The 22,847-nt window shown below is 49.3% G+C and overlaps 7 protein-coding genes across 7 annotated transcripts; 1 reads left to right on the top strand and 6 right to left on the bottom strand.

Annotated features, from left to right (window-relative positions):
* Nucleotides 1-44: 44 nt before the first annotated feature.
* Nucleotides 45-3,089, bottom strand: FSUBG_5365 (class I alpha-mannosidase; the record flags this gene model as incomplete). Its single annotated transcript, XM_036683453.1, has 3 exons — nt 45-339; nt 392-1,377; nt 1,431-3,089. 3 exons carry the CDS (start codon nt 3,087-3,089, stop codon nt 45-47), a joined length of 2,940 nt encoding a protein of 979 aa, XP_036539076.1.
* A 2,398-nt stretch (nt 3,090-5,487) lies between these two features.
* Nucleotides 5,488-7,406, bottom strand: FSUBG_5364 (t-complex 1 subunit eta; the record flags this gene model as incomplete). The annotated part of the gene is made up of 4 exons (XM_036683452.1): nt 5,488-6,623; nt 6,679-7,000; nt 7,059-7,225; nt 7,361-7,406. 4 exons carry the CDS (start codon nt 7,404-7,406, stop codon nt 5,488-5,490), a joined length of 1,671 nt encoding a protein of 556 aa, XP_036539075.1.
* A 972-nt stretch (nt 7,407-8,378) lies between these two features.
* FSUBG_5363 (acetyltransferase) lies at nt 8,379-10,049 on the bottom strand (the record flags this gene model as incomplete). The annotated part of the gene is made up of 1 exon (XM_036683451.1): nt 8,379-10,049. One exon carries the CDS (start codon nt 10,047-10,049, stop codon nt 8,379-8,381), a length of 1,671 nt encoding a protein of 556 aa, XP_036539074.1.
* Nucleotides 10,050-11,063: 1,014 nt separating this feature from the next.
* Nucleotides 11,064-12,777, bottom strand: FSUBG_5362 (30S ribosomal S2 protein; the record flags this gene model as incomplete). Its single annotated transcript, XM_036683450.1, has 3 exons — nt 11,064-11,712; nt 11,763-12,696; nt 12,747-12,777. The coding sequence occupies 3 exons, from the start codon at nt 12,775-12,777 to the stop codon at nt 11,064-11,066; spliced, it is 1,614 nt and encodes a 537-aa protein (XP_036539073.1).
* Nucleotides 12,778-13,105: 328 nt separating this feature from the next.
* On the bottom strand, nt 13,106-15,257 carry FSUBG_5361 (CBS and PB1 domain protein; the record flags this gene model as incomplete). The annotated part of the gene is made up of 3 exons (XM_036683449.1): nt 13,106-14,058; nt 14,107-14,980; nt 15,078-15,257. 3 exons carry the CDS (start codon nt 15,255-15,257, stop codon nt 13,106-13,108), a joined length of 2,007 nt encoding a protein of 668 aa, XP_036539072.1.
* Nucleotides 15,258-16,107: 850 nt separating this feature from the next.
* Nucleotides 16,108-16,941, bottom strand: FSUBG_5360 (uncharacterized protein; the record flags this gene model as incomplete). Its single annotated transcript, XM_036683448.1, has 1 exon — nt 16,108-16,941. The coding sequence occupies one exon, from the start codon at nt 16,939-16,941 to the stop codon at nt 16,108-16,110; it is 834 nt and encodes a 277-aa protein (XP_036539071.1).
* A 2,801-nt stretch (nt 16,942-19,742) lies between these two features.
* FSUBG_5359 (SWI5-transcription factor) lies at nt 19,743-22,175 on the top strand (the record flags this gene model as incomplete). Its single annotated transcript, XM_036683446.1, has 2 exons — nt 19,743-19,946; nt 19,995-22,175. The coding sequence occupies 2 exons, from the start codon at nt 19,743-19,745 to the stop codon at nt 22,173-22,175; spliced, it is 2,385 nt and encodes a 794-aa protein (XP_036539070.1).
* Between the last annotated feature and the right edge of the window lie 672 nt (nt 22,176-22,847).

The following is a 22,847-nucleotide window of genomic DNA, read 5'->3' as shown; positions in this document are numbered from 1 at the left end:
AAGCTCTCAGTATACTGACTTGTAACCACGCGCTGAAATGCCGTTCATGTTGACCTCCTGAAAGGATGCGCTTCCGTGTTGAGAACCCATTCGTCAAGGCTAATGACGTTAGGCTCTGAAAAGAGTAGATAATAGTACTTGAGAGTCTCGGAAATCCAGAAGCTCTCCATCTCGTCCTTCAGATTGTTCTCTGTGCCCATTACGTCTTCGATGGCACTGTTGGCGAATTCGGTGCGAGTAGCAGCAATTGTGGCCTGGAACATCTTCCAACCCTTGTCCATCCAGGTAGTATCGCCAGTAATGCGATACATGTACCAAACAGATTCAATCGCCTCAGGTCTGTAGCTTTATGTTAGGAGAGGCAATAAAAGCATTACAAATGCAAACTTACCGAAGGATGTAATTCCGGTTTATTATATCGGTGTAGCCTGGAGGTAGTTTTTCTCTTTGAATCCTCGACTTGACGTACTCCTCGTGCGTCACGGGCCTCTCCAGAGGTACATCATCAGAACCAGCAACTTGTTCTGCGTTTCTGACGGCATCAAAGCTGTCTACGGTGACAGGCTTCGGCGCGATGGTCTTTTCCGTTGTATCTTGGACAGCGGCGGGTTTGTCTTCTAGCTCGACTGGAGCAGGTTTGGCTTTCTCCGAATCAGTCTTGCCCCAATCTGGCTTTTCAGCTTCAGTCTTTTCAGACCCGTCCTTGTTCAGCCCGATTTTCTGCTTGAGTGAATCCGGGAGCGTTGATCCAAACTCCGAGTTGTCCTCCTCCATACTCCTATCCAGCTCAGGCATCGGTATTCCTGCCCGCTTGACCACCTTTGGCGGATTAGCGACAGGCTCCGGTCCCTTGTTTGAATCATCGGGCTTGTTTTGCTGAGCAGCGGCGGGAGCAGCTCCCTCTGCGAGTTTCCTCCGGGCCTCGCCGTCTGACCATTTCCGGAACTCACTATCGCGCCATTCTCTGTTAGGGTCGAGGTCCTCATACCAACTCTCTTCGCTGAAAGCACACTTTTCCAGGGCAGGGCAAGCCACCAGGTGAGCATATTCAGGCATTATACCGGTAACCGTTGACTGATATGCCCACACGCAACCATCAGTGAGCTTTTTGGCCTTGTCGATATCCCCATCACGACCAAATATCTTACCGCCTAGTCCATACATGCCTCCAACGAAGCATGCGAGATGAGCCATGTCGTAGGTCTTTAACCATTCTGAGTCACCCCGACTAGAAGTCGTCAACTTTCCTGTGAAGAACACATCCCAGCCGTCGTCCTTGATCATAGGTCGATAAAGTAACCATTCATTAATCGCATCGATGGTGTTCTCGTACAGCGGGCGATACTTGGGTTCTAGACCATTCAAGAGCAAATATTGCTAAGTTTACGTCAGACAAAATTATCATGAAGAATGAAGACGGAGAAATGTACCTTGGGGAAATACTCGTAGGCTGAATCTTGGGCACCTCCCATATGGTAATGTCCGTAGTTAGGGGTACTGGAAACAAGACCTTGAGGCTTGCAATCCCAGTCTGCCGAGGATCCATCTGCAGCAAGAGGGGGCGCCTGTTGAGGCCCAGGTCGGGCTGGCGTCTGATCACCCGCTTTAGTTGCCTCATCGGTACCTACAGGAACATCGCGGCGTTGGAGCTTGTCCTCCCAACGACTATCAGCCTGAGGGAGCTCTGGGGGAGAGGCCACATCTCCACCCAGTTTCGTGGGATCAAATCCTTCAGGTTCCTTAGTCAGGTCGGCAGAATTGACTTGTTCCCGGGCCTCCTGGCTGAGGCTTTCAGTCCGAGTAGTAGCGGTCCTGTTACACCCAGAGGCATCGATGCGTTCGGGGAAGAGTCCTGGAATATCAGTACCCGCTGCTTGCATCTCAATCAAGGCGTCGGTGATACGGTCAACAGCATCATAGTATTTGTTGGTACCCGTCAATTGAGCGAGGCGAGTGAACTCCATAGACAGAGTTCCAAGCTCAGCGATTCCAACAGTGCTCGCTCGGTGGGGTTGTGAAGCATAAGGTTCATGCCATCGATAATATAATAGGGGCATGCGGTTAGGCGTATCAAAAACGCCCATGAGGACCTCCGCAAGTTCGACGGCCTTATCCAGCAGGATCTTATACTGGCCAGAGGATCCACCACTAACATCGTACGCAGCGATAAGGCCACCCAAGTAACGAATGGTAGTTTCAAAAACGGGAATGTCGTTACGTTCGGAATAAGTGAAGTCGACATTGGCGACGGCCTTGGCGGCTTCATCAAACTCCTCTTTCATACCGGCAATCCAAAGAGTATCAAGCGAATCGACGAGTGTCGCGCCCCAGCCACAAAAAGTGTCGCGATACTTCATAGAAGCAGGCTTGAGTTCATCATGCGGAAAGGCGAATTTGCGATAACCAGTCCAGGCCCGTTCAATCTCTGCCTTGACACGCTTGAGTCGATCCAGCCGCGTGGTACTTGTCTGTACGTCTTCAGGTTGGAAGTCGAACTGGATTCTGTTGATGCTGGGAGCTGTGCCGGTGGGGACTGGTCTGATTGACTCAGGGGGGATAGGGAAGTTCTCCTTGGGCTTGGTCCAGTGAACTTTGGATCCATCAACGTTGACATCGGGAATATCAGGGTTATCGACCTCCTTAGGAGGGTCCTTGAAATGAACATCGGGAATCTGTGGTGTACTTTGCTCGGCTGGCTGCTTGTGCTCTTCCTTCTTGTCATCGGGCAGCGCAGCGTCTCCAACAGAGATAGGCTTATCGGCGACGGGCTTCTCTTCTGCCGGTGTATCGACTTTCTCTGCAACTTTCTCTGGCGAAGTTGGTCCATCTTGAGGTACAGCTGGTTTGAGTTTATTGGCAGCGTTGGAATCCTGCTCGGAATCGGGAAGCTGGACGGGTGGCGGTACGACAGGCGGTTCAAAGGCTTCTTTCGAGCCCTGTACTGGGTCAGAAGCTGGCTGGCTCGGCTGCTTCACCGTTTCGAAGTGAGAAGACTGTGACCATGAATTTTGCATGAATCGATACAGCAGGAAGACCATAACGAGAGCGACTATAGCATAAAATCGCCCGCGCCGACGAAGTGGAAGCATTGCGATGGATCGTTGCTCGCCGAGGCGAGGCTTCTGGGGGAGCGATTAAAGGCCTGGATAGAAGATTCAATTCGGACTGCGCCCTGCTATAAGGTGATGCGATGTTTCGATAGAGGTGTCGCTTGATCTATGTCGTCAAAGACTGTGGTGTCGCCTACGGTACTGAGCGCAGCAGCATTCCGTTTGGTACCAGACCAACTTGAACTGCCTTTCCTTGTGCCTCCTTCTTTGTGTCGGGTGAGCCAAAAGAAGAAAGCAAATAAGTCAAACTCCGACAAGAAAACGACGCAAAAGAGATGCAGATGGAGAAGACAAACAACCTAAGTAGGTAGATAGCGAACGTTAGAGGGTGACGAGGGACAAAGACAAGAAAGGACAGTCCTCAAAGTGAGAGCTAGCAGAGGAAGGAGCCCGCCCTCCACCGACCTGACCAGGAGAAACCACATTTTAGTGGCATTAGTTGGCCAAAATGAGGTAACGTCAGGGGCTTTATGGAGTTTAGCGTGTCCACCCCTGGTGCTAACTTTAGTATCATCGCAGGGTCTTCCCGTTGCATTCCTGCAAGTTTAAAAGGCTCATGAATGAACCCGTGGCGGATTGGCATTGATTGGGAGTGCATGCTTATTTACTGCTATGCTGATATAATGCGTGTTTCTGGCTTTAGAATAAATGTTGCCACCAACTGATAACTCAGCGAGCACATTCCTGATTCCTACAAGCTTGATAGGTACTTGATCTGATTGAGTTAAGTTCCTGATAGTTAAGTTGAAGCTACGTGGTACTGATCAGGACCTAAATATGAAACCGACCCTTTCTATTTACATACTTCCCCTCGGCTCTAAATGTTCACATGTTTTTGTTAGAATCGGTATTAGTTTGTTTGGCTGTGCTCCGTAACTCAATTGCGTTTAAACTACCACCCAAAACCTTCTCACACGTGCATCCATTCCCAAACTGGTCAACCTGGTCCTCGGTTTCAACGGGGCCGTTACCGCGCCGCTTAAGCCCCGTGTTCTAGATTTAACGGAGCCTCGACCTCCGATATCAGATTCGGGATGCCCACTTCTGCCCAAGGAGCTAAGATCAATGCCATTATATCGAGGCATTGTCGTCGTGAAGTCAACGCGGTAGGTTTGATATTTTACTGGAACAAAACATGCCACATACCAAGCCATGAAGGCTGTATCCCATAATTGATTCAGCATAATGCGTAGTAAAGTTTATTGGTTTCAATCTCCAACCTCATTACGATCTAATCAATTCCCGGCCCTGGAATATAGATCTCTCCTCCATAACATAAAATGTTACTATTGGCTGCAGTGCCTAGCATGAAGTAGCATACCCAGGGTATGCTTATAGCTGTTTGCTTGTAGCTTATTTTTAGTAGACAAGGCTAACGGTAGTAAGACCAGAAGAAGTGTTAAGTCATTATTGATAAGAATGCCTGATCTGAGTTCGTGGGAATTTTTGCTGTCTGAAACCAGATCCTGGTGATTTAAGTGTCTGGTACACCATCAACTGAAGTCTTGTATCCGCGATTGTCAAGGAAGAGCCGGACACGGAAGCTCCAGCGATAAAGATGCTTTAATTAATCTTTCAAAGAACACTCTGTAATTGAACGTTCATTGGGGTTAAGTTGCTGTCAATGCCAAATAATCCAAGACGTTCGCTGCCGCAACGAAGCAAATCAAGGTAAGGGTATTTACTATAAACTGGCCCCCTTCTGAGTTGACCATTAACATAGAGAAATGGACCACTAACGCAACTTAGGTGGATTGTCAAGAGAAGAAGATTGCTGGCCCGGCAGATGTAACGCCCTTCCATAGAATCTCGTCATCAATGAACTCGGACTCACGGTGCTCGACAACGGAGAATTTCAGAGTTATCGGTTAACTGATTGATTATGGACTTGAACATCGATAGAGATGGAAACTTTTAATAATTGCCTCTTTCCCCTGTGGCTTAGTTGGCTAAAGCGTCCGACTGTTATTAAATAGACAATCGGGAGATCGGAAGTTCGAGCCTTCCCGGGGGAGATACATTTTCTTTTGCTAGTTAGTTATAAAGTAAAAAGATATCGTTATTATTTCTTTTTATTATTTTTTAATTTAAAGATTAATATTTAATATTTTATTAAGTTTAATAACTATAAAACTTAAAAGTTATATAAATAGACCTTAACCTTATAGTTCTTTACATTTACTAGCACTTGGCATATAGTAGTAGATAGAGGTTATCAGGTTCCAGAGGTCAGACAAGTCTAGGTATCATACAGATCTTCCAGCCCCATCGGCCAAATACTGCTCCTCCCACTTTTCAAGTCTATGTTTTCGGGATAGGCCAAGTTTTCCATTTTAACCCTTGATCATGCTCCATCTTTCATTATGATTCTCTCCCTTTACCTCCGGGGCATGCCACGTCCACGGCCCCGCAGAGCACGCTGCGCAGCACCTGGCGGTAGCTGGCCAGGAGCCTGAGGCTTAGCACTCTCCTCATTTCGGATAGTCTCGTCGACTCCAAGGATGAGGCAGCTAGCCTCGGTGGCAGCCTGGATAGCGTTGATCTTGACAAGAGCGGGCTCCCAGACAAATTGCTCCATCATGTCGGTAACGCCTTCGTTCTGGAAATCAACACCAGCCCATGTCTGACCCCTCCGGTGCGCAACACGGAGCTTGTTGAGAATGTCAGTGGCATCGAAGCCAGCGTTGTCGCAAAGCTGGCGAGGGATGATCTCAAGAGCCTTGGCAAAAGACTTGATGATAGCTTGCTGCTTGGTGGAGATGTTCTTATCAGCGAATTGGTGAAGATATGCTGAAATTTCCATCTCAACAGCGCCACCACCGCCGACAATGAGATGGTTTCGAATGGCACGCTTAACGATCATGATGGCATCGTGCAGCGATCGCTCAACCTCAGCGATAAACTGCTCGGCACCTCCGCGGAGGACGAGGGTGCAAGTCTTGGCCTCGGGGCAGTCTTCGAAAAAGTTGAAACGCTCACCACCGATCTGGCGCTCCTCGAACTTGCCACATGTACCTAGATGCTCGGGCAGAATATCGGAGCATGTTGATTGAACAACAGCACCAGTGGCCTGGACAACACGCTCCATATCATCGCCAGCCACACGACCAGCACAGAAGACATCTCGATCAGCGAAAAATTGTGTGGCCAGGTCACCGATGGGCAGCTTGCTGAGCACAACCTTAGCACCAGTCTTGTAGACTGCCTCAAGCTTCTTGTAGATAATCTGCCACTCCGCATCGACGATTGCCTGGTACTCAGAAACCTGCTCAACACGGACCTCGGCGTTGTCCTTCTCGGCCTTGAGCTCCAGCTCGACGTTCAGACATACGATCTTGGGTTGCTCGAAAGATTTTGGTTGTTGTTCGAAACCGGCATAGGAAAATGTCTTCTTGAAGGCGACACCGTTTACGAAGAGGGATTCGGTCAGGGAACCACCAGGGATCTTCTTGATGCCGATGAGCTTCTCGTTGAGGTCGTCCTGGTCAAGAGACAAGACAGCATCGACAACCACTAAAATTAGTTAGCTCGATGCCCGAGGCATATGCATGTTGGGGTGTATGCGTACTCTTGGTGAAGAATCCAGTATTTCTCTTGATCAGCTTGCTTGTCATGGCGGTAGAAGCCAGCTTGATAAGAGTATCACGGCGGTTGCCCTCGTTTGTGCTAACAGCAACCTCCTTGATCTTGTTGACAGCCATCTGAGAAGCCCTCCTCAGGCCCTTGATGATGATCTGAGAGCTAACACCTTGCTCAACGTGCTCCTTAACCTCTTTCAGGATCTCGCCGGCGAGGACAACGACTGATGTTGTTCCATCACCGACTTCGGCATCTTGCGATCGAGCAATATCGACGAGAATTCTGGCGGCGGGGTGAACGATATCGAGAAGCTTTGACCAGTTAGCAAAGAACTGGAAGTGAAAGGATATTTTATCGAGCGCTTCGAACCTTCATCACGGTGGCGCCGTCGTTGGTAATGGTTTGTCGGCCATTCTCATCAACCATCAAAAGGTCACCGCCGTAAGGACCTAGAGTGGACTTGATTGTAGCCTGGACGGCGAGACAGGCATTGATGTTGGAGATGATCTGTCCCTTGCCCTGGGAAGTATCGGTTCCTGTAGGAAAGCGATAAAGTCAGTCATCTATTGCGATCATATTTGTTGTCGTTGCATCGTTTATATCGTCTTCTTTTGGAGATGCCCCCTAAGAATTCGAGGGGTGAAGCGGGCTGGCGGTGGGGTAAAACGGACCTTCCTTGAGGACGATAATCGTCGGCGTTTGGCCTCCGAAGGACATCTTGACGGTGATTGATTGACCCGGATCTGAATAGCAGAGATTACAGCCGTGTATAAAGTATGTGCGGTCTTAAGTTTCGCTCCGTCGTCGGTTGGTGGGGGGAGAGAAACACGTTGGCGGGTTCAAAGTGGGAGGAGCTTGTGATGAGTGGAAGCTTCCAAAAAAATGTGGCAGCCTTCCACTTTCTCGCTTTCTCATCATGCCTTGCCCCAGGCGTGCACGGGCCATTTTATATAGGAGTTAAGGGTCTTGTCTCAGCCAATCGGGCTACTACTTTCAATTCGACAACCAGTCTCGTATCAGCTCATAACTGACAACTTCCAAGTATGGTACTAAAAGATATAAACCAGAGCGTCAATTACACATAACTTACACTGTTTCCTATAGTTCGATATCTTGGCAATCTGACAAAGCCTGAGTGATAAGCCGTGGTTTCTGCCCAAACTCCACTCCTGGCATAGACTAACAAAAATATATCCACAAAGGACAAAAATAATACCAGGTTTCAGAGGAAACTCCCCCGGGAAGGCTCGAACTTCCGATCTCCCGATTGTCAGTTGATAACAGTCGGACGCTTTAGCCAACTAAGCCACAGGGGAGAAGCTGATTGGTTGGGCAGACACGTTCGTGATGGCATCTATCCTGATCTGATCTGGCATAGACATGGGAGACGCCTTGTTACTTATCTATTCATTCTTCTAATGACAAGCGGCTGAAAAAATCTGTTCTTTGTAGGTATATTTGCCAAGATTTCTAGCCAAAGGAGACCAGTGATGGATTCGGCGTCTGATGGTGTTTGTGGGCTTATCAATGGAACAATGGAGAGTCGAGACCAATAGACACAAGCCGAATCATAGTCTTCATATTCAAAACGCCAAGTTCATGCTCATCGATAGAGAAATGTAACTATACCCAAGGAGCGCCCGCTTAATGCTTCAATTCGATAGGACAGCATCGCAAAGTCACTTCCGACTACCCTCCTCCCCCCTCAAAGCCAACATCATACAAACCCCTTTCCTTATGTACGAGCCCGTGATTGCCTGCGCCAACACCAACACCCAGGTCCATGCCATCCACACCATCCGTCCTGTCCATTACATTATCATCGTCTTGATGTTCTATCAACATCTCCAAATGTCTGTCCACAACATCAGGACCAACATCTTCAGTTGCATTGAGTAATGCTTGGAAGTCAGCGGGCGAATGATATTGATCAAAGGGGCCAGGGTCATGAGAAGCTTCGTTGATGATCTGCGGGTCGATCGGTTGGTATAAATTGTGATCATGTGGGTGGTGGCCAGTAGGAGGATCTTGGAGCATGGGACTGTGTGAGTGAAGCGTATGTTCCATTGAGCTGCCTTGAAGAACCTGAGGAGGTGCAATAAGAGAGATATCAGCTGGGTTAGCATAGGGACTTGGTGAATGGTCGTGATCTGGACTCTGGTGGGAAATCGTCGGTATCAAGTTGTGCTCTTGCAGTGGTAACATTTGGGTAGGAGGAGGACTCGTCGGCTGTGCATGGTGATCACCTATGTTTGCACCCCCTCTCCTCCCTCCCGCATGATTATTCGATGAGGCTGCTTTTCTCGCGCCGCCAGGGTTAGGTGTCTTGCCTAGCTCTTTACACTCCACACAACTGCGAATCACGTCGCTGACTGTTTCTTTGATACGACTCCAGTGGTACTTCTCTGCGATAGTAGCGGTAGTTTTGTTGATACCCCCGTGCTGCTGAACATGAACTTGACGAGCAATATCGAACTGACGGGCGGGATCAGATATAACCTCCTTATCCTTGAGCATGAGCTTATCTCCGTCGAGAAGCTTATAGTGCGTCGCTGCGCTGCGGAGCCTGCTTTTCTCAGCGCGGTCAGCGCCGTTCGGGTACTCGCCGTACTTGAGGTAGAACTTGATCTTGTCGAAACGCTCTTCACTCACGAGTTCCTCGCTTTCGCGCGGTGACAAATCCCGCCCATAGATAATGGCATCGATCAGCTGGTTGGGGTAGCTGCGAAGGTTTCCACAACCCTTGACTCGGCCAATGCGCTTGAAGCCGAGCGCATCCCAGATACGGCATGATGCAACGTTGGTCTCGTACACTAGGTTGAAGACGCTATACGTATAACCCAACTTAGGTGCCCAGTCAAGGTACGCCTCACCCATGAGACGGCCGACACCACGATTTCGCGACGCATCTGTGACAAGGAAACCGGCGTTGCACACATGGCTGCTGCGGCCGGGATAGTTAGGCTTGATATAGAAGCTGCCGAGACATTCTCGGGACCAATCTTTGCCTTCTACAACATCCTCAGCACGTTCAACATCTCCAAGGAGCATGATAGCGCCAAAGTTCTGGAACCAGTAGGAGCCGAACTTGTCGGCGGCGAAAGGATCCATCATGGGATATGTATCGCCGCCTTCAATTTCCTTGTTGATCTGGTCACATAAATAGGCGATCAGCGACTCGGGAACCTGATGTTTCGAGGAAAACGGAACAATAGTGGCCACAGTCTGGCGATCACGGAGCGTGACCTGCCTAGGGGTCATCTCGGCCGGCAGCCCGGGGTTGTTCGGATCCGGGTACGGAGGCTGACCGGAAACACGGTAGATAGTGGGGCTCGCCGGATCATCCAGCATGGCCGGCATTTTGTTGGATGAAACCCTTATGCGGGGTTTAACGAGTAGAAGAAAGAGGAAGCAGCAGGATGATTTAATTGGAGGACAAGTTTTAATCCCTATTAACAAGATTATTAGCCTTATGATTCTTGCTACTTACGAATTTCTCTTCGCAGCCTCAGGGTGATGTCGTCTTACACCAAACAAACACCCTCAACGCTGAAAAGTGCAGAATGAGAGAAGAAGTATAAAGTGGTGCATACCAATTCAAGTGTCAGGACAGACCGAGACAGTTTAATAAGAACAGCTCGGCTCAAAAGCTAAACTATTACGGGAGACTCCTATGTTGTGGAGTGCTCTCTCAAATCCCGATTTCGCACCGAAATCTCTATCAAGATCTCTCGAATTCTAGGCGGACCGTACTGAAATCCACTACTGTAGGTGCGCTGTGGCCTGTAGAAACTGCCTGCTGCGTTTCAATGCACTATTGGGTGGGTGGTGGCCTGGATCCTTGACCGAAAAGGGCGCGCCCTGGACAGTCTGGGACCTCCACAGGGAACTACCTAATAAACAGTGACTGAAGACGCTGTAGGGCTCAGTGATAACCCCAGTATATTCAGTGCTCCGCTCTGTAATAAGGTGCAGCGCAGCGTGCGTAAGGCTTGTATTTTTATTTGCAGTGCTGTGATGTGATGTTCGTTGTGACTGTGCTGAAATGTTCGTTGGTGATGAGGGGAAATGCGCAGGCTTCAGAGAGAGCCCCAAAAATTTCATGGAGGCGGGGCATGCACCTGGAGAAAACAAAAGCCACTGAGAATCCCAGGTCATGTTAATGTAAACCTTAAAACAAGCTGGGGTCAATTGTTTATCCGTAGTTATCGCCGTGATCGGCCTTTGATACTTATGGTGCAAATGAACGACATTTTGGTAGCTTATGGCTGATACATAACAATACATTTTTATATATTCATTCCAGCTTACATCGCTTTCATACTCTATCCCTCCCGCAGGCTATTATACATTTCAATATTGTACACACCTTTTCTACTGCTTGCCACTCTTGATATCGGCCTCGATTGCCTCCGCCGCATTCTTCAGTCCTGACAACTGATCCTCAATGCTCGCTAGCCTAGAATCCTGTGCTGATGCAGTCGGGTTAATCTCAGACTGAACTTCAGCTACTGCTTCTGGTGTAGCTGATTGCTCGGGAGGTGAAGTGGCTGCTTCAGGGGTAATAGGCTGTTCTGGCGATGAGGTGGTAGTCTCAGCCTGAGCTTCAATCACCACTCCAGAAGGAGTGGCCTGCACAGGAGACTCGGGGCCAGAGCTAGCAGATTCCCCAGGCAACGCAGAAAACGCCTCAGCGGCAGCCTCCTTTGCAGCTCCCAGGGCAGCCTGTCCCATCATGTCGACCATCTCGCTCTCAGTAACCTCAAGCTCGTCTCCGTAGAGCCCCTCTCGTAAGATCTTCTGTTCCTCCTCATTGAATCCCTCAAGATTGTGTTGCATCTGTCCCATTACATTCTTGCGCTCAGCAAGAGCAGCCTTCTTCTCGCGGTTCATGTGCTGTACGATATCAGGAGAGTTTTCCCATGTCGCCATGTTCTTCTTCTTCGCATCTGCCATACGTCGCTGTTGACCTCTTTGGCCAGCTCGGCCTAGGACACCGCCAACAACAGCCATAGCTCGCAGACTACCCATGCATTAGTAAAGGAAATGAGTAAAGTTGGTAGAAGCTCTTACCTGTCATCATTAGCAGGAATGGTATAAGTCACCCATGATGGGTCTACGTTGGTATCAATAACGCCGATCGTAGGGATGCTCTTAAGACCGCACTCATAAAGAAGAGTATAGTTCTCAAGGGGGTTTAAACAGACAACCAGATCAGGCATCAGCGGTCGAGCCGAGCCTCTGTAGGACTCAAAACCGGGGAGTTCTTGGTCTTTGTGGTCCACAACCTTTGTTCCGGCCATCTTCAGAATAACATCTCGATTGGTGATGGCCCCAGGGGTCCACTTAGTGAACAAATGGCAAGCACCAGCCATCTCAGCAGCCTGGGTGACAATCTCCATCTGACCCTTGCGGTTTCCCACGAAGAGAATGAGGCCAGCCTTGTATGCTACCTCCTCCACTACACGGGCCGCACGTCGCAGATGTGCTGCAGTCGTTTCCAGAGAGATAATGTGAACACCTTGCCGCACTCCGTAGATGTACCGAGAGTTCGCGGGGTTCCAGAGCGAAGTCTTGTGTCCAATGTGTGTTTGTGAAGCCATCAACATCTCCAGAGTGATATCCTCAGGTCCAGGTGGGTTGTTGACAAGCTCGGTGGGAATATATCGCTTCTCCAGTTTTGTGCCGAGACTTCGCGTGTTGGCCTGAATTCTTTGCCATTCCTTATACTGCTGAGCAGGAGTCGCAGGTACCGCCGAGTTTGAGTTTGAGTGAGGTGTTGTCCAAGCAGCACCTTTGTGCTCGTGCGCCGAGTTGGTCCTGAGAGAAAGAATACCGTCCTGTACAATTCTCTGCTTCTTTCGTGCCGCTGAGACAATCTTCGGAGGCGCAACAGCGGCCTGGGTGGTCTTCCACTCTTCGGATGTGGTCTCAGTCTTTGTGGTGACCTGAGTGAACATTTGCCGGGCGAGGGACCTCGAGATGGGAGACGCCAATGTGTGGCGGCCTGAACATGTCAGTTGAGTACTTGGATGAATTAGAGCTCAATTGACTCACAATGCCGCACGGGGGCGTTCCTCAGGATCATGGCGACGACTTGGAGACTGCTCGGTTATCTTGGTAGTCGTTCGACAGTGCCAAAATTTGGCTATGGTCGATGAATCGGGCGGAGGGATTTTCCGGGCCGACTAATATCCCCCAGCTACAACTCACCACAACTTTCCAAACGAACGAACGCTCCTGAAACTGGTAATGAGACATGTTTTACTGACAAAGAAAATTTATTCGCATTGAATTAGCCTTGCAAGGGTAATCTCTACTATAAAAAGCTACTTTCTCTTTCTGAATATCTACACTAAACAGCACCCCCACCCCCATCTTCATCATGTCATTACTAAGAACAGCAGATACCACCTTTACCGACTGGTGAGTCTGGCGATGGTAAAGACACCAATGATAGTGACGGCCAATGTGACGATTGCGCCAGGAAGTATGAGCTCGTTCGGTACACCGGCAATAAGCTGCTCGGGGCCTTGTGCTTGTGTATGTGCCGCACGGCCCTTTCGTCTCCGTACGGGTTCTTCCTCATCGTCCTCATCTTCGGAATCATCATCATCCTCCTCGGGCCACCACTTACGCCGCTCTCGTAGACCGGCCCCTGTTGAGACTGAAGGTGTAGCAGGAGCACCAGAGGCAGGTGGCTTCTCAGGATCATGGACAAATAGATCGACCTTATCATGATGAGCTTGACGAGCAAGAATGACAGCCTCAAGAAGGTCATGGTCGGCTGTGATAGAGATAGAGTCTCCTTCATCATCCAAAAAGCTCATTGCAAAACCTGGGCCGACAATTTTGCCGTCAGACACAGGAGGCACACCACCAATGCTATCTGCCTCAGCACCAAGCTTGGAGGCGACGGCATTGACGAAAACTTCAATCCCTTCTGTTGCAGTGACCTTGAGACGGTGCACTCGGCCAGATGGAGCCTTGAATTTGAAGGGGAAAGGGAGCTCTTCTGGTAATTGATGTTCAAGAACATCAGGAAGAACAGAACGTGGAGGTGACTCCATGCCAACATGAGATGCCGAGTCGCCAGGTGCGAGACTATCGTTGATACCTCGATGCATGTCAGGCGAGGTCAGGCGAGAACCCAGATTGGTGTGGTGTGCTGCACTACCCTCTCCAGACATCATGGACTCTGTCTCAGCATCGAGTGACAGCCAAAACTTGTTCCACGCGGGACCCTCATCATTGGTGTTTGACATGGCGTTGATTTGGTCGAGTGTAGCATATGTTAGCTTGAGAACGTCGACCATGCCGACGATCTCACCGCCATCATTCATGACAGGGAGGTTTAGGTAGTGACCATCTGAAAACATATTAGTGGCATCTTACTAAGTTTTCTCAAACAACTCACCGTGCATCTTGCGGAGAGCCGCCTGGAGGGTCATGTCCATGGGTGCAAAGTCGGGGTGAGGGGTCATGACACGCACAACACTGCAGTTGGCGGGGTCAAGACCAGGTGCAATAACTCGAAGAACAACATCCTTGCTGGTGAAAATACCCGTAATAGCTCCTTGATCCTGGACAAGGACAGCGGTGGTACGGTTCTCCTTCATAAGCTGTGCAGCTTCCTTGACTGAGGTTCGCACGCTCACGGTGGTGGGGGGCACACCGTTGAGCACGGTCTCCAAAGTAGGCCCAGACATCTTGCTACGCAAAGCCTCGACATATTGGATGATCTGCTGGGGCTGAGTAGAGCCCAGTTCAGACTGGACGCCCTCGAGCGCGTCGTAAAGCTTTCTAGAGGACGAGTAGGCACGCTCTAGCTTCTCCATTGCGTCGTAGAAGCACTTGGTAATATCCAACACACCTGAAATATCCTGGTTCTCGTCCATAACTGGCAGATGTCGGAAACCCTTTCGGACCATGAGATCCAGGGCATCGGTAGCACTGGTATCGGTTCGAGCGCAAAGAGGGTTCTTGGTCATAATCTCAGCGATGGTGATAGCGGAAGCCTTTGCTCCAGCTCCCACAACTCGGAACGCAAGATCCTTTGCGGTGAAGATACCGGCAATGCGATCGTCATCGTCAGTTACCAGAACACAATCCTCGCGTTTTGCGGCCATCAGCTGAGCAGCCTCGGAGACGGTAGTGTTAGGCTTGATCTGTAGGGCCTGGCTGGGCTTCAATGCGAGGACAGTCCCAGGAGGAGCCTTTCGTGAATGGCGAGCCCGACTGGTAAGGTGCTTCTTTTTGGAGAGGTCATTTTCGAGCTTCTTTCGGATGGCCTGTGGTGGAGGTCAGTAACCTGGTATATTGTAGTTCGAAGCCTTTCGAGGTATATATCGCAGTCGAGGCCAATCGTAAGGGTACATCATGACGAACCTCATCACGCTTGCTCTGCTTCTGACGACTGGCGCTGACCGCAGATCCAGTCTCAGTAGGCGGTGAGGGTTCGAGGACCGGACGAGGGATGTTTGAACCACCACTGGGACTGTTGGTGAAAGGAACCGCGCCACGGCCCTGGTTGCGAGTGGGCGTTCCTCTATAAGTGTTTCCCGACATGATAGCGGTAGATGGAACGAAGACGAGACGAGGAGTCGGTCCGGCTTGTCGTCACAGCCAAAGGCAGAATACGTACGATTGCTGGCGTTATCTGTTTCGCTGTATGCAAAAGAGGGTCGGCGGCAAGGGAAACGCAATAGAAAAAGGTGAGTCTATGCCCCGGATGGAGGAAATCTAGGAAAATCAAGGATCAGCCAATAGCATGGGCGAGATATTCTGCAGGCTGGAGGAAACCGGGTGATTTTGTTCGAGGTGAGTGACTCTCCAAGCTCCCAGGATCTTGGTACCTCCCGCCCGCCTCTCAGGCCTGGCCCCTGTGCTTTCAGGGTTGTTGTGGTAACTCTTAGTGGTTGTTGACTCAGGAGCCCTTATTATCCAATCAGATGTTGATTGAAACCGTTTCACCGACTGGATCCAATAAACGTCTCTCCTAAATAAAACGAAACCTTAGACATGCTGTATACATGATCGAGGGCCAGACCAAAAAGGAAAAGAATCATTTCAAGTGCAATACTACCCTATATGCATGCTATTCCCAGTAATGACCCGCATCTGGTCGTATCTGACTTACATATAGTTCGTCAGAAGGATCCATTACATCCAGCCAGCACATCATGGGCCCGTGCAATATATTATGTGTCGACTCTTATTCCATGCTCGCCCACGAATCAGGAGCCTTATTAGACATATTAAGACCGTATGAACATTTGGTTTGCGTACAAGCAAATTGCTTCCTCGTCTGGGGCAGATCCCAGAGACTATACATCAAAACCGATCCTTCGTGACAGCAGGTATCCGACCATGGCATCGTAGTCCCACATGTCAGGTATTATTCCCAACTTCAGTTCCTTCACTCCGAGCCACGGAGTCGACGGCCAATAGTAGACGCCACCGAAGTCTCCTTCTTCTTGGGGAATTCCTTGTACATCATCTCGAGGAAAGCGGCCATGTTCTCCGATCCTCCAATGTAGTCGAGTGTGTCCTCGATTGCTCTCTTCCACTCAACATCGAAGTTTCCTTTCACAGCACCCTCCAGTAATTCAGTCACGACGACGGCCATTTCCATGCCGCCAACACAGGTATTGCCGAAATCATCTGCGCTGGGCACGCGACTACCACTCATGCCTCGGAGAGTCGCTGGCTTGACGGGGTCACAGAGTTGAAGAGTCGAGAACGGAACGAGGGATGTTTCCTCAGCCTTTTCGATCTCCTGGGAGGCCTCAGTAGTTGAGAAGGCCGACTGGTCCTCCGTGTCCGTGCTGGACAGTGTTTGCTCGCTGGGCACCGCCTGTTCCTCAACCCCTGGTTCAATGACGATCATGCGAGGGCCAGGGTATGTCTGAATGAACTGGAGCGGAAAGTATACACCCGCCCAGGGCGCAGTGTTACCAGACTCCGGATTGTAGCCTTGGTTCCGAGCCAGGGATCGGCAGAATTCCAGATTCTTGCAGTTCATGAGGTTCTCACGTTCGTCTTGGGTGAGATCGAAAGCATCCTCGTTGCCATACAGCTGTAGTGCGCGTAGATATCCAGTATAGGGGACAGTTTGCACGACGAAGGGGCATTTGAGGCGTTGGTGAAATGAAGTTTCATAGATGCTGTCTCGCTGGCGCTCTATAGTTTCGCATTTGTCGAACACAATGACGCCGGAGTTCTTGGCGGTTGTGAGTGAGTCTGCGGTCATGGTTGAGTGAAGGAGTGGCTGTGCTTGGTTCAATGAAGAAGGGTCAAGAAGACGATGGGAGATGAGAATGCTTAACCTGACCTTGGAAGAAAGAAGTTGAGAAAGGTCAGAGGGAAGAAGTTACAAAGGAAGCCACCCCGAGGCTTCCTTGACATGGAGGGTATGTGCCCAGTACCTTATTGCACTGGCAGCTATTGCCAACTGCCGACTGCCAAAGTACCTGCTCGCTCCTGCCCAAGTTTGTAAGTGCACACACACTTGCCCAGTTTGCTCACAGGAGTAATTCTCAACATGAACATCGTACCTGCCTACATTACGCTTTTGTTTAGGAAGGTACAGTTTTGGACTTCGTTTCAGGGAAAACAGTACCTTAGGTAGGTACTAAGGTATTGGATATCATGAAGGTAAGGTCTAGCACAACTCTCATACTACTCTATTTCGAACATGGTTGAGAATATAATGCTCTCCCCCTTCACTTTTTGACCTGTTTGAGTCGAAACGGCCAGCTATGAAATCGTCATAAACTATAGTTAGTATTGTTAGTTGCGTTTTAAGAGAGTTGAATGCAACATTAAATCACTAGAAATTGATACATATCTAAAGATCCCCGTATTAAATAATGGTGCAACTCCATGAATTAGGAGAATTGATGTAATATTACTTTTCTATGATCGTATAAATCCATAGATGTATGGATATATCGGCGGGGCAATACCTTGCAACCTTCGTTAGTGTTGAGCGCGTGCTCCCAAATCATTGTATGATTTTTCAATACTTTGGCGCCGGCTGATCCTGCGGAAGTGGTGATAGCCAGTGCTGGCCCCGTGTGGGGCCGATTATACCGGCAACCCTCGGCGTTGGCCTTGGGTCAATGAATGAAGAACTCTTTAAGAACGAGCTTTTATCTTATAATCTTTATTCTTAGACTCTATATTCATATAAAAGCGGCCTTTAGACACTGAATGTTTTCGATTCCGAGTTCTGGGAAATACAATTTATACGAACAACTACTCTTCGTTACAGTGTTGAATGCGGTAGTAAAAACACAAGCAAGGAGAGTTTGGGTCAAGATGCATCATTATTCACACGATAACAGTTTCCTGGAGACTTTATTATGAACAGTATCAACATTTCCATGGCTACTGACGCCCCGTTTGTTCATTGATAATGATGCTGCTTTATTATTTAGAGCTGCCGGTTGTAGGCCGGTGCATATGGTGTTGGACTTGATTGAAAACGCCATCTTTGGGGACAAAAGTGCCGACAGGATGTCCCCCAAAAGCCGAGTACAGCAAAGTTTGAACGTTCAACGGTGTTTGCCTCGTCAGCGGGAGATGGAACTTTGTTTACAATGACGACAGAACGAGCAAGCGACTGCAAACTTTGACAAAACGCAGAGCTTGTCTCAAATAACAGAGAACAAAGGACTGCCTTCCATGGAGTAATCCGTTGGCAGTGAAGCTTCTAGACCGTGTTGTATCAAAGAGCGACAGGATCTCGGTCAATGATAAGGAATGGTGAGATTCCAAGGCAATGAATGCCTTGTGCTGAAGAACGCCTCCCGTCGGAAGCGAGGAAACTTTACAGCTGGATATACAGTCAAGGACTGGGGAACCTAGGCAACGTTCAATTCATGGTGATGGTGACACAGGATATCGCCATCTGTTGTTTGGCTGGAATGCAGTTACAAGTTGGAGGCCTTTGAGCGTTTGTATGTCCAATGGCGCAGAGGCACTTGGTATGGACGATGACCTGGGCTTTCTCATTTCCAGGTTGTTTGGGACAACCTCAGTTTTTTGTGATCGTGTTGATCCTGAAACGAGACGTCATCTGCGTCAGCTGCAGGGGTTGTGGTTTACAGCTGCCATTGACCGAGACATGTGCTGGAATCCTAGGTTGTTATGGTAGCAACAGGGAATAAGGCAATGATGCTATTCCCATGCGACACCTCGAATTGCTTGAGCTGCGAGGTAACTAATCTATGTACTGTGGCTGTGGCTCTCGAAGTACAAAGTACATACGTACTAAGTTACCAATGTTTATTATGGGAGTTGGCTCGTGAGAGTGCAAGTTGTCAAGTCATAAAGATGATGAGATCACTTTGAGTGTAGTCAGTGGTCAATCCTCGGCTAGAATCTTATCATGGTGAGGAAGTGGGATGTGTGTCCCGAGAATAAACATGGTTCTATGGTGTAATGAACCATCGGTCACCAGGTCACGTCTCAGAAGTTGGCTGCCACACTCTTTTAGTAGCTCTAGCCGCCCAAGGTGTGCCAGGGTAACCGGCTGAGCATGGATGAAGCTGGATTTAGTGGTTTGATTCTGGTTGCCCCTGGTGATTGTTTACTTTTAGCTCGATCTCACCATCAACCCCAAAGATCCAAGTTATCCACACTGCTGCTCTTGTTGCATCTAGCACCAAAGCTACTCCATTCACACATTCATACATACATACAGAACAAGATCAATCAGAGCTTGTACATCAATTGCATCTATCTCATCTCTCGGGAGAGCTCAAACACACAAAAAGAGTAATTCCACAAACCAGTATCATTGCCTCATAGGCATAACCACATTTGAACTTATATCGCAAAGTCGACATCGACTGAGAACGACAACAACTTTCCACTAGCCCGGCGCTCTGTGCTTGCGCTGCGTGAGGTAAGGAACAGAACATGAAGTGCAGTCAGTGAAAGACTTGGACAAGTTGACTGACATATCAAACAGTTTCGGACCTATAGGTTCCCATCGACAATATATCGACCGACGACAATTCCCTTCCGGACTCCCCTTGCGACATTATGCTGTCCAATCCAACAGGACTTCACGCCCGACAAAAGCAGCATCGGCGTCAAAATTCGACACCGTCTGCTTTTGAGGGCGTCAAGATCCCTAATCTGCCAACTACACAACGACAAACCGCACACCGACGCGGCCTCAGCCTAGATGTTCGACGACAACAGAACCAGAACATGAACTCAGCAGCAACAAGGCAGAACTACATGGTAAGTACGAATACTAACAACACAGGATTAGCCAATATTTCTACGCAGCAAGTTCTGCGAGAAGCGCAGCAGCAACGCATTCAAGCACGCCCGGGCACACAGAACCCTTACGCCAATCTGGCCCCAAGTGGAAGTGAGAACTATCTCATGTCCCCTCATGGAACTCCTCAGACACAACGATTCGACCCGTCCTGCTTTGACCCCAACTCACTTCCCTTTGACCCGTACACTACTGATCTTAACGTGATGATGGGCAAGGGCCAACAGGCTGCATACGGTGACAATATGTCGGGAGGTAAGGAATTTGATATCTTTAACAATGACAGTGCACTTTCAACCCCAACGTTCATCAAATTTCCTTCTGAGGGTTCCTCCGCTCAGGGCTGGTCCTCTGAAGGTGACACCTCCAGTACAAGGAGAACCTCAAGAAGGATAAGTGGTGGCATTATGGACCGCGTTAACAAGTTTGAGACCTTGGACTCAACGACAAGACCCGCTACGCCTCCTAACCAGAACCAAAGTCAGAATCAGAATCAGAATCAGAACCAGAACACACAGAGTCAGTCGCTCAGCTGGACAATGACAATGCCTGAGACGGCTAACCTTGAGCAAGGTTACTTTCCCCCTACGCCAATTGAGACTCCCCACGACCGATTGGTCAAGGATGATGGCATGCCAAGTCGGTTTGCCGATGGCTATGATGAGTCTATGGAAGAGACGATCAAGCCCGTGAGGAACCGTGGAGGAAACCGAAGGGCTCAAACCATCTTCCAAGACATCAGACAACATTCTGAGCAAGTCATGTCTAGCCCAGCTCGGTCAAATACTCTCCCTGAGTCATCCTTCAGCGGACTGCCATTGTCGACACCTGACTACATGAACATGAACAGCTTCAACAATGAGTTCATGAAGATCGAGAGCGACTTCGGCCGGGATGACATCCAGAGTCTCAACCATCAACTACCACAACAAGCCACTCCCAACACTCCTCAGATGACACAGTACATGGGATCTTTTGACAATAAGCCTAAACTCCAAGCCTATCCCATGGGTGCTCAATCTGTCTCTGGAACCCCCTCTCAGACACCTTCTCGTCGCCACTCTCCCCATCGCCGCACCGAGTCAGTTGCTAGCATCGCAAGTGCTGCCAGCATCGCCAGCATTAACATCGAGGAGACCAAGACAGAGACCGGAGTCACTCAGGATGAGATCGCCCAGTTCATTAGTGGCCCAGACGCCAGCGACGGCAAGTGGACATGCACTTATGAAGATTGCGGCAAGAAATTCGGCCGCAAGGAGAACATCAAGTCGCATGTTCAGACTCATCTCAATGACCGACAATACCAGTGTCCCACTTGCAAGAAGTGCTTTGTTCGCCAGCACGATCTCAAGCGACACGCCAAGATCCATACCGGAATCAAGCCCTACCCTTGCGAATGTGGCAACAGCTTTGCTCGCCATGATGCTCTTACTCGACATCGCCAACGAGGCATGTGCATTGGTGCCTTCGATAACGTCGTGCGTAAGGTTGTCAAGCGAGGTAGGCCGCCCAAGAAGAGCCGCCCTGATATCGAGACTCGCATGGAGAAGTCGGCGCGAACCCGCAAGAAGAACATGTCTGTCAGCTCAATGTCATCATTCTCTGCTTGTTCTGACAGCTCAGCTGTCAACTCACCAGAACAGTTTATGCTTGATGAAATGATGGACATTGGAATGAGTTCGCAGAACCAGGCCCTTGCTGCCGTCTCTTCAGCACCCATGACTGGCATCACAGCCGCCACTCTTCAGGAGTATGCCTCCTCTCCCTCCACTGGCAGTGTACACTCGTACATCTCACCGGAGGCCATCATGGAGGGCACTCCTATGCACGCGGCATCACCTTCCAAGAGCATCGCAAGCCAGTACAACACACCACCTGAGCTCTCGCAATCATCTTCTCCCCCAGCCACTCACTTCTTCGACGTCGACCCCAACACTTCAATCAACAACGACGATCTGACCATCATTCCCGGGACAACAACTTTCGTCACCTCGGCAACCATGGCTGCTTCTCTTCCCCTTGGTCTAAGCAATGCGGACGATGAAATGCTGTATCAATTTGCCAACGACGACGATCTTATCCAACTAGATCGCGACTCCAACATGCTCATGAGCAAGTTTGACGAAGATTTCGACAATGTCGGCATGTTTACCAACAACAATGACGACGTCTTCTTTGGCAGCAACTAGTTTGTGCCCAGCATTGTTTGCTTGTTTCGTTTCGTTTCGTTTTGTCTTGCGCAAGCCATGGAACAGTACTTAATCAGCCATGCACTTTTTTGTTTCGGTTTATACCATATGAGGTCACTCGTTTCCAGAAGAAGCGACACATTTTCTCACGACGCTCACGCTCACACTCACGCTTCTACGTAATGCACGCCTGCGGTTATGTACACTAGGGATTGGGCAGAAGAAAGTAAAAAAGGGCTTGGGTATTTCAACGGGGTTTTCATCATCATCAACAAGGGATTATCAGGGCTGGAAATGGCGAACCGGAATGGGATTCTTTGTGATTTTTGGGGGGGAGAAATTTGATAGAAAGCAAAGGTCTCAATGCGGTTGGGTGTCGGACACCCCCTTGGGCCGCTTGGAGTTTTGAGGTTGAGGCTTTTGCTTTTATGGGGGGAGTATATGGGATTTATCAATGGAATACTCATTGACGATTAACTTTTGTGCCTCGATTAAATGTGATAGTGATGTACTTTGATTCGATGGTTGCAAGTTGGTGGCCACTGTGATATGACAGTTCCATCACTCCTTGAACCACCGATTGAATTTAAGTTGAGGCTGTTGATCCCCCGTAAATTCCACTATTCACCTGAGATCAGTCGGAATTACATTCATTTGTGGTTCTGCCACAGA

The sequence above is a fragment of the Fusarium subglutinans genome, assembly GCF_013396075.1.
Source record: "Fusarium subglutinans strain NRRL 66333 chromosome Unknown NRRL66333_c0000052, whole genome shotgun sequence".
In the NCBI taxonomy this organism is placed as follows: Eukaryota; Fungi; Ascomycota; class Sordariomycetes; order Hypocreales; family Nectriaceae; genus Fusarium; species Fusarium subglutinans.
The sequence above is the reverse complement of the archived record's forward strand: the minus strand, read 5'-3'. Positions and strand labels throughout refer to the sequence as shown.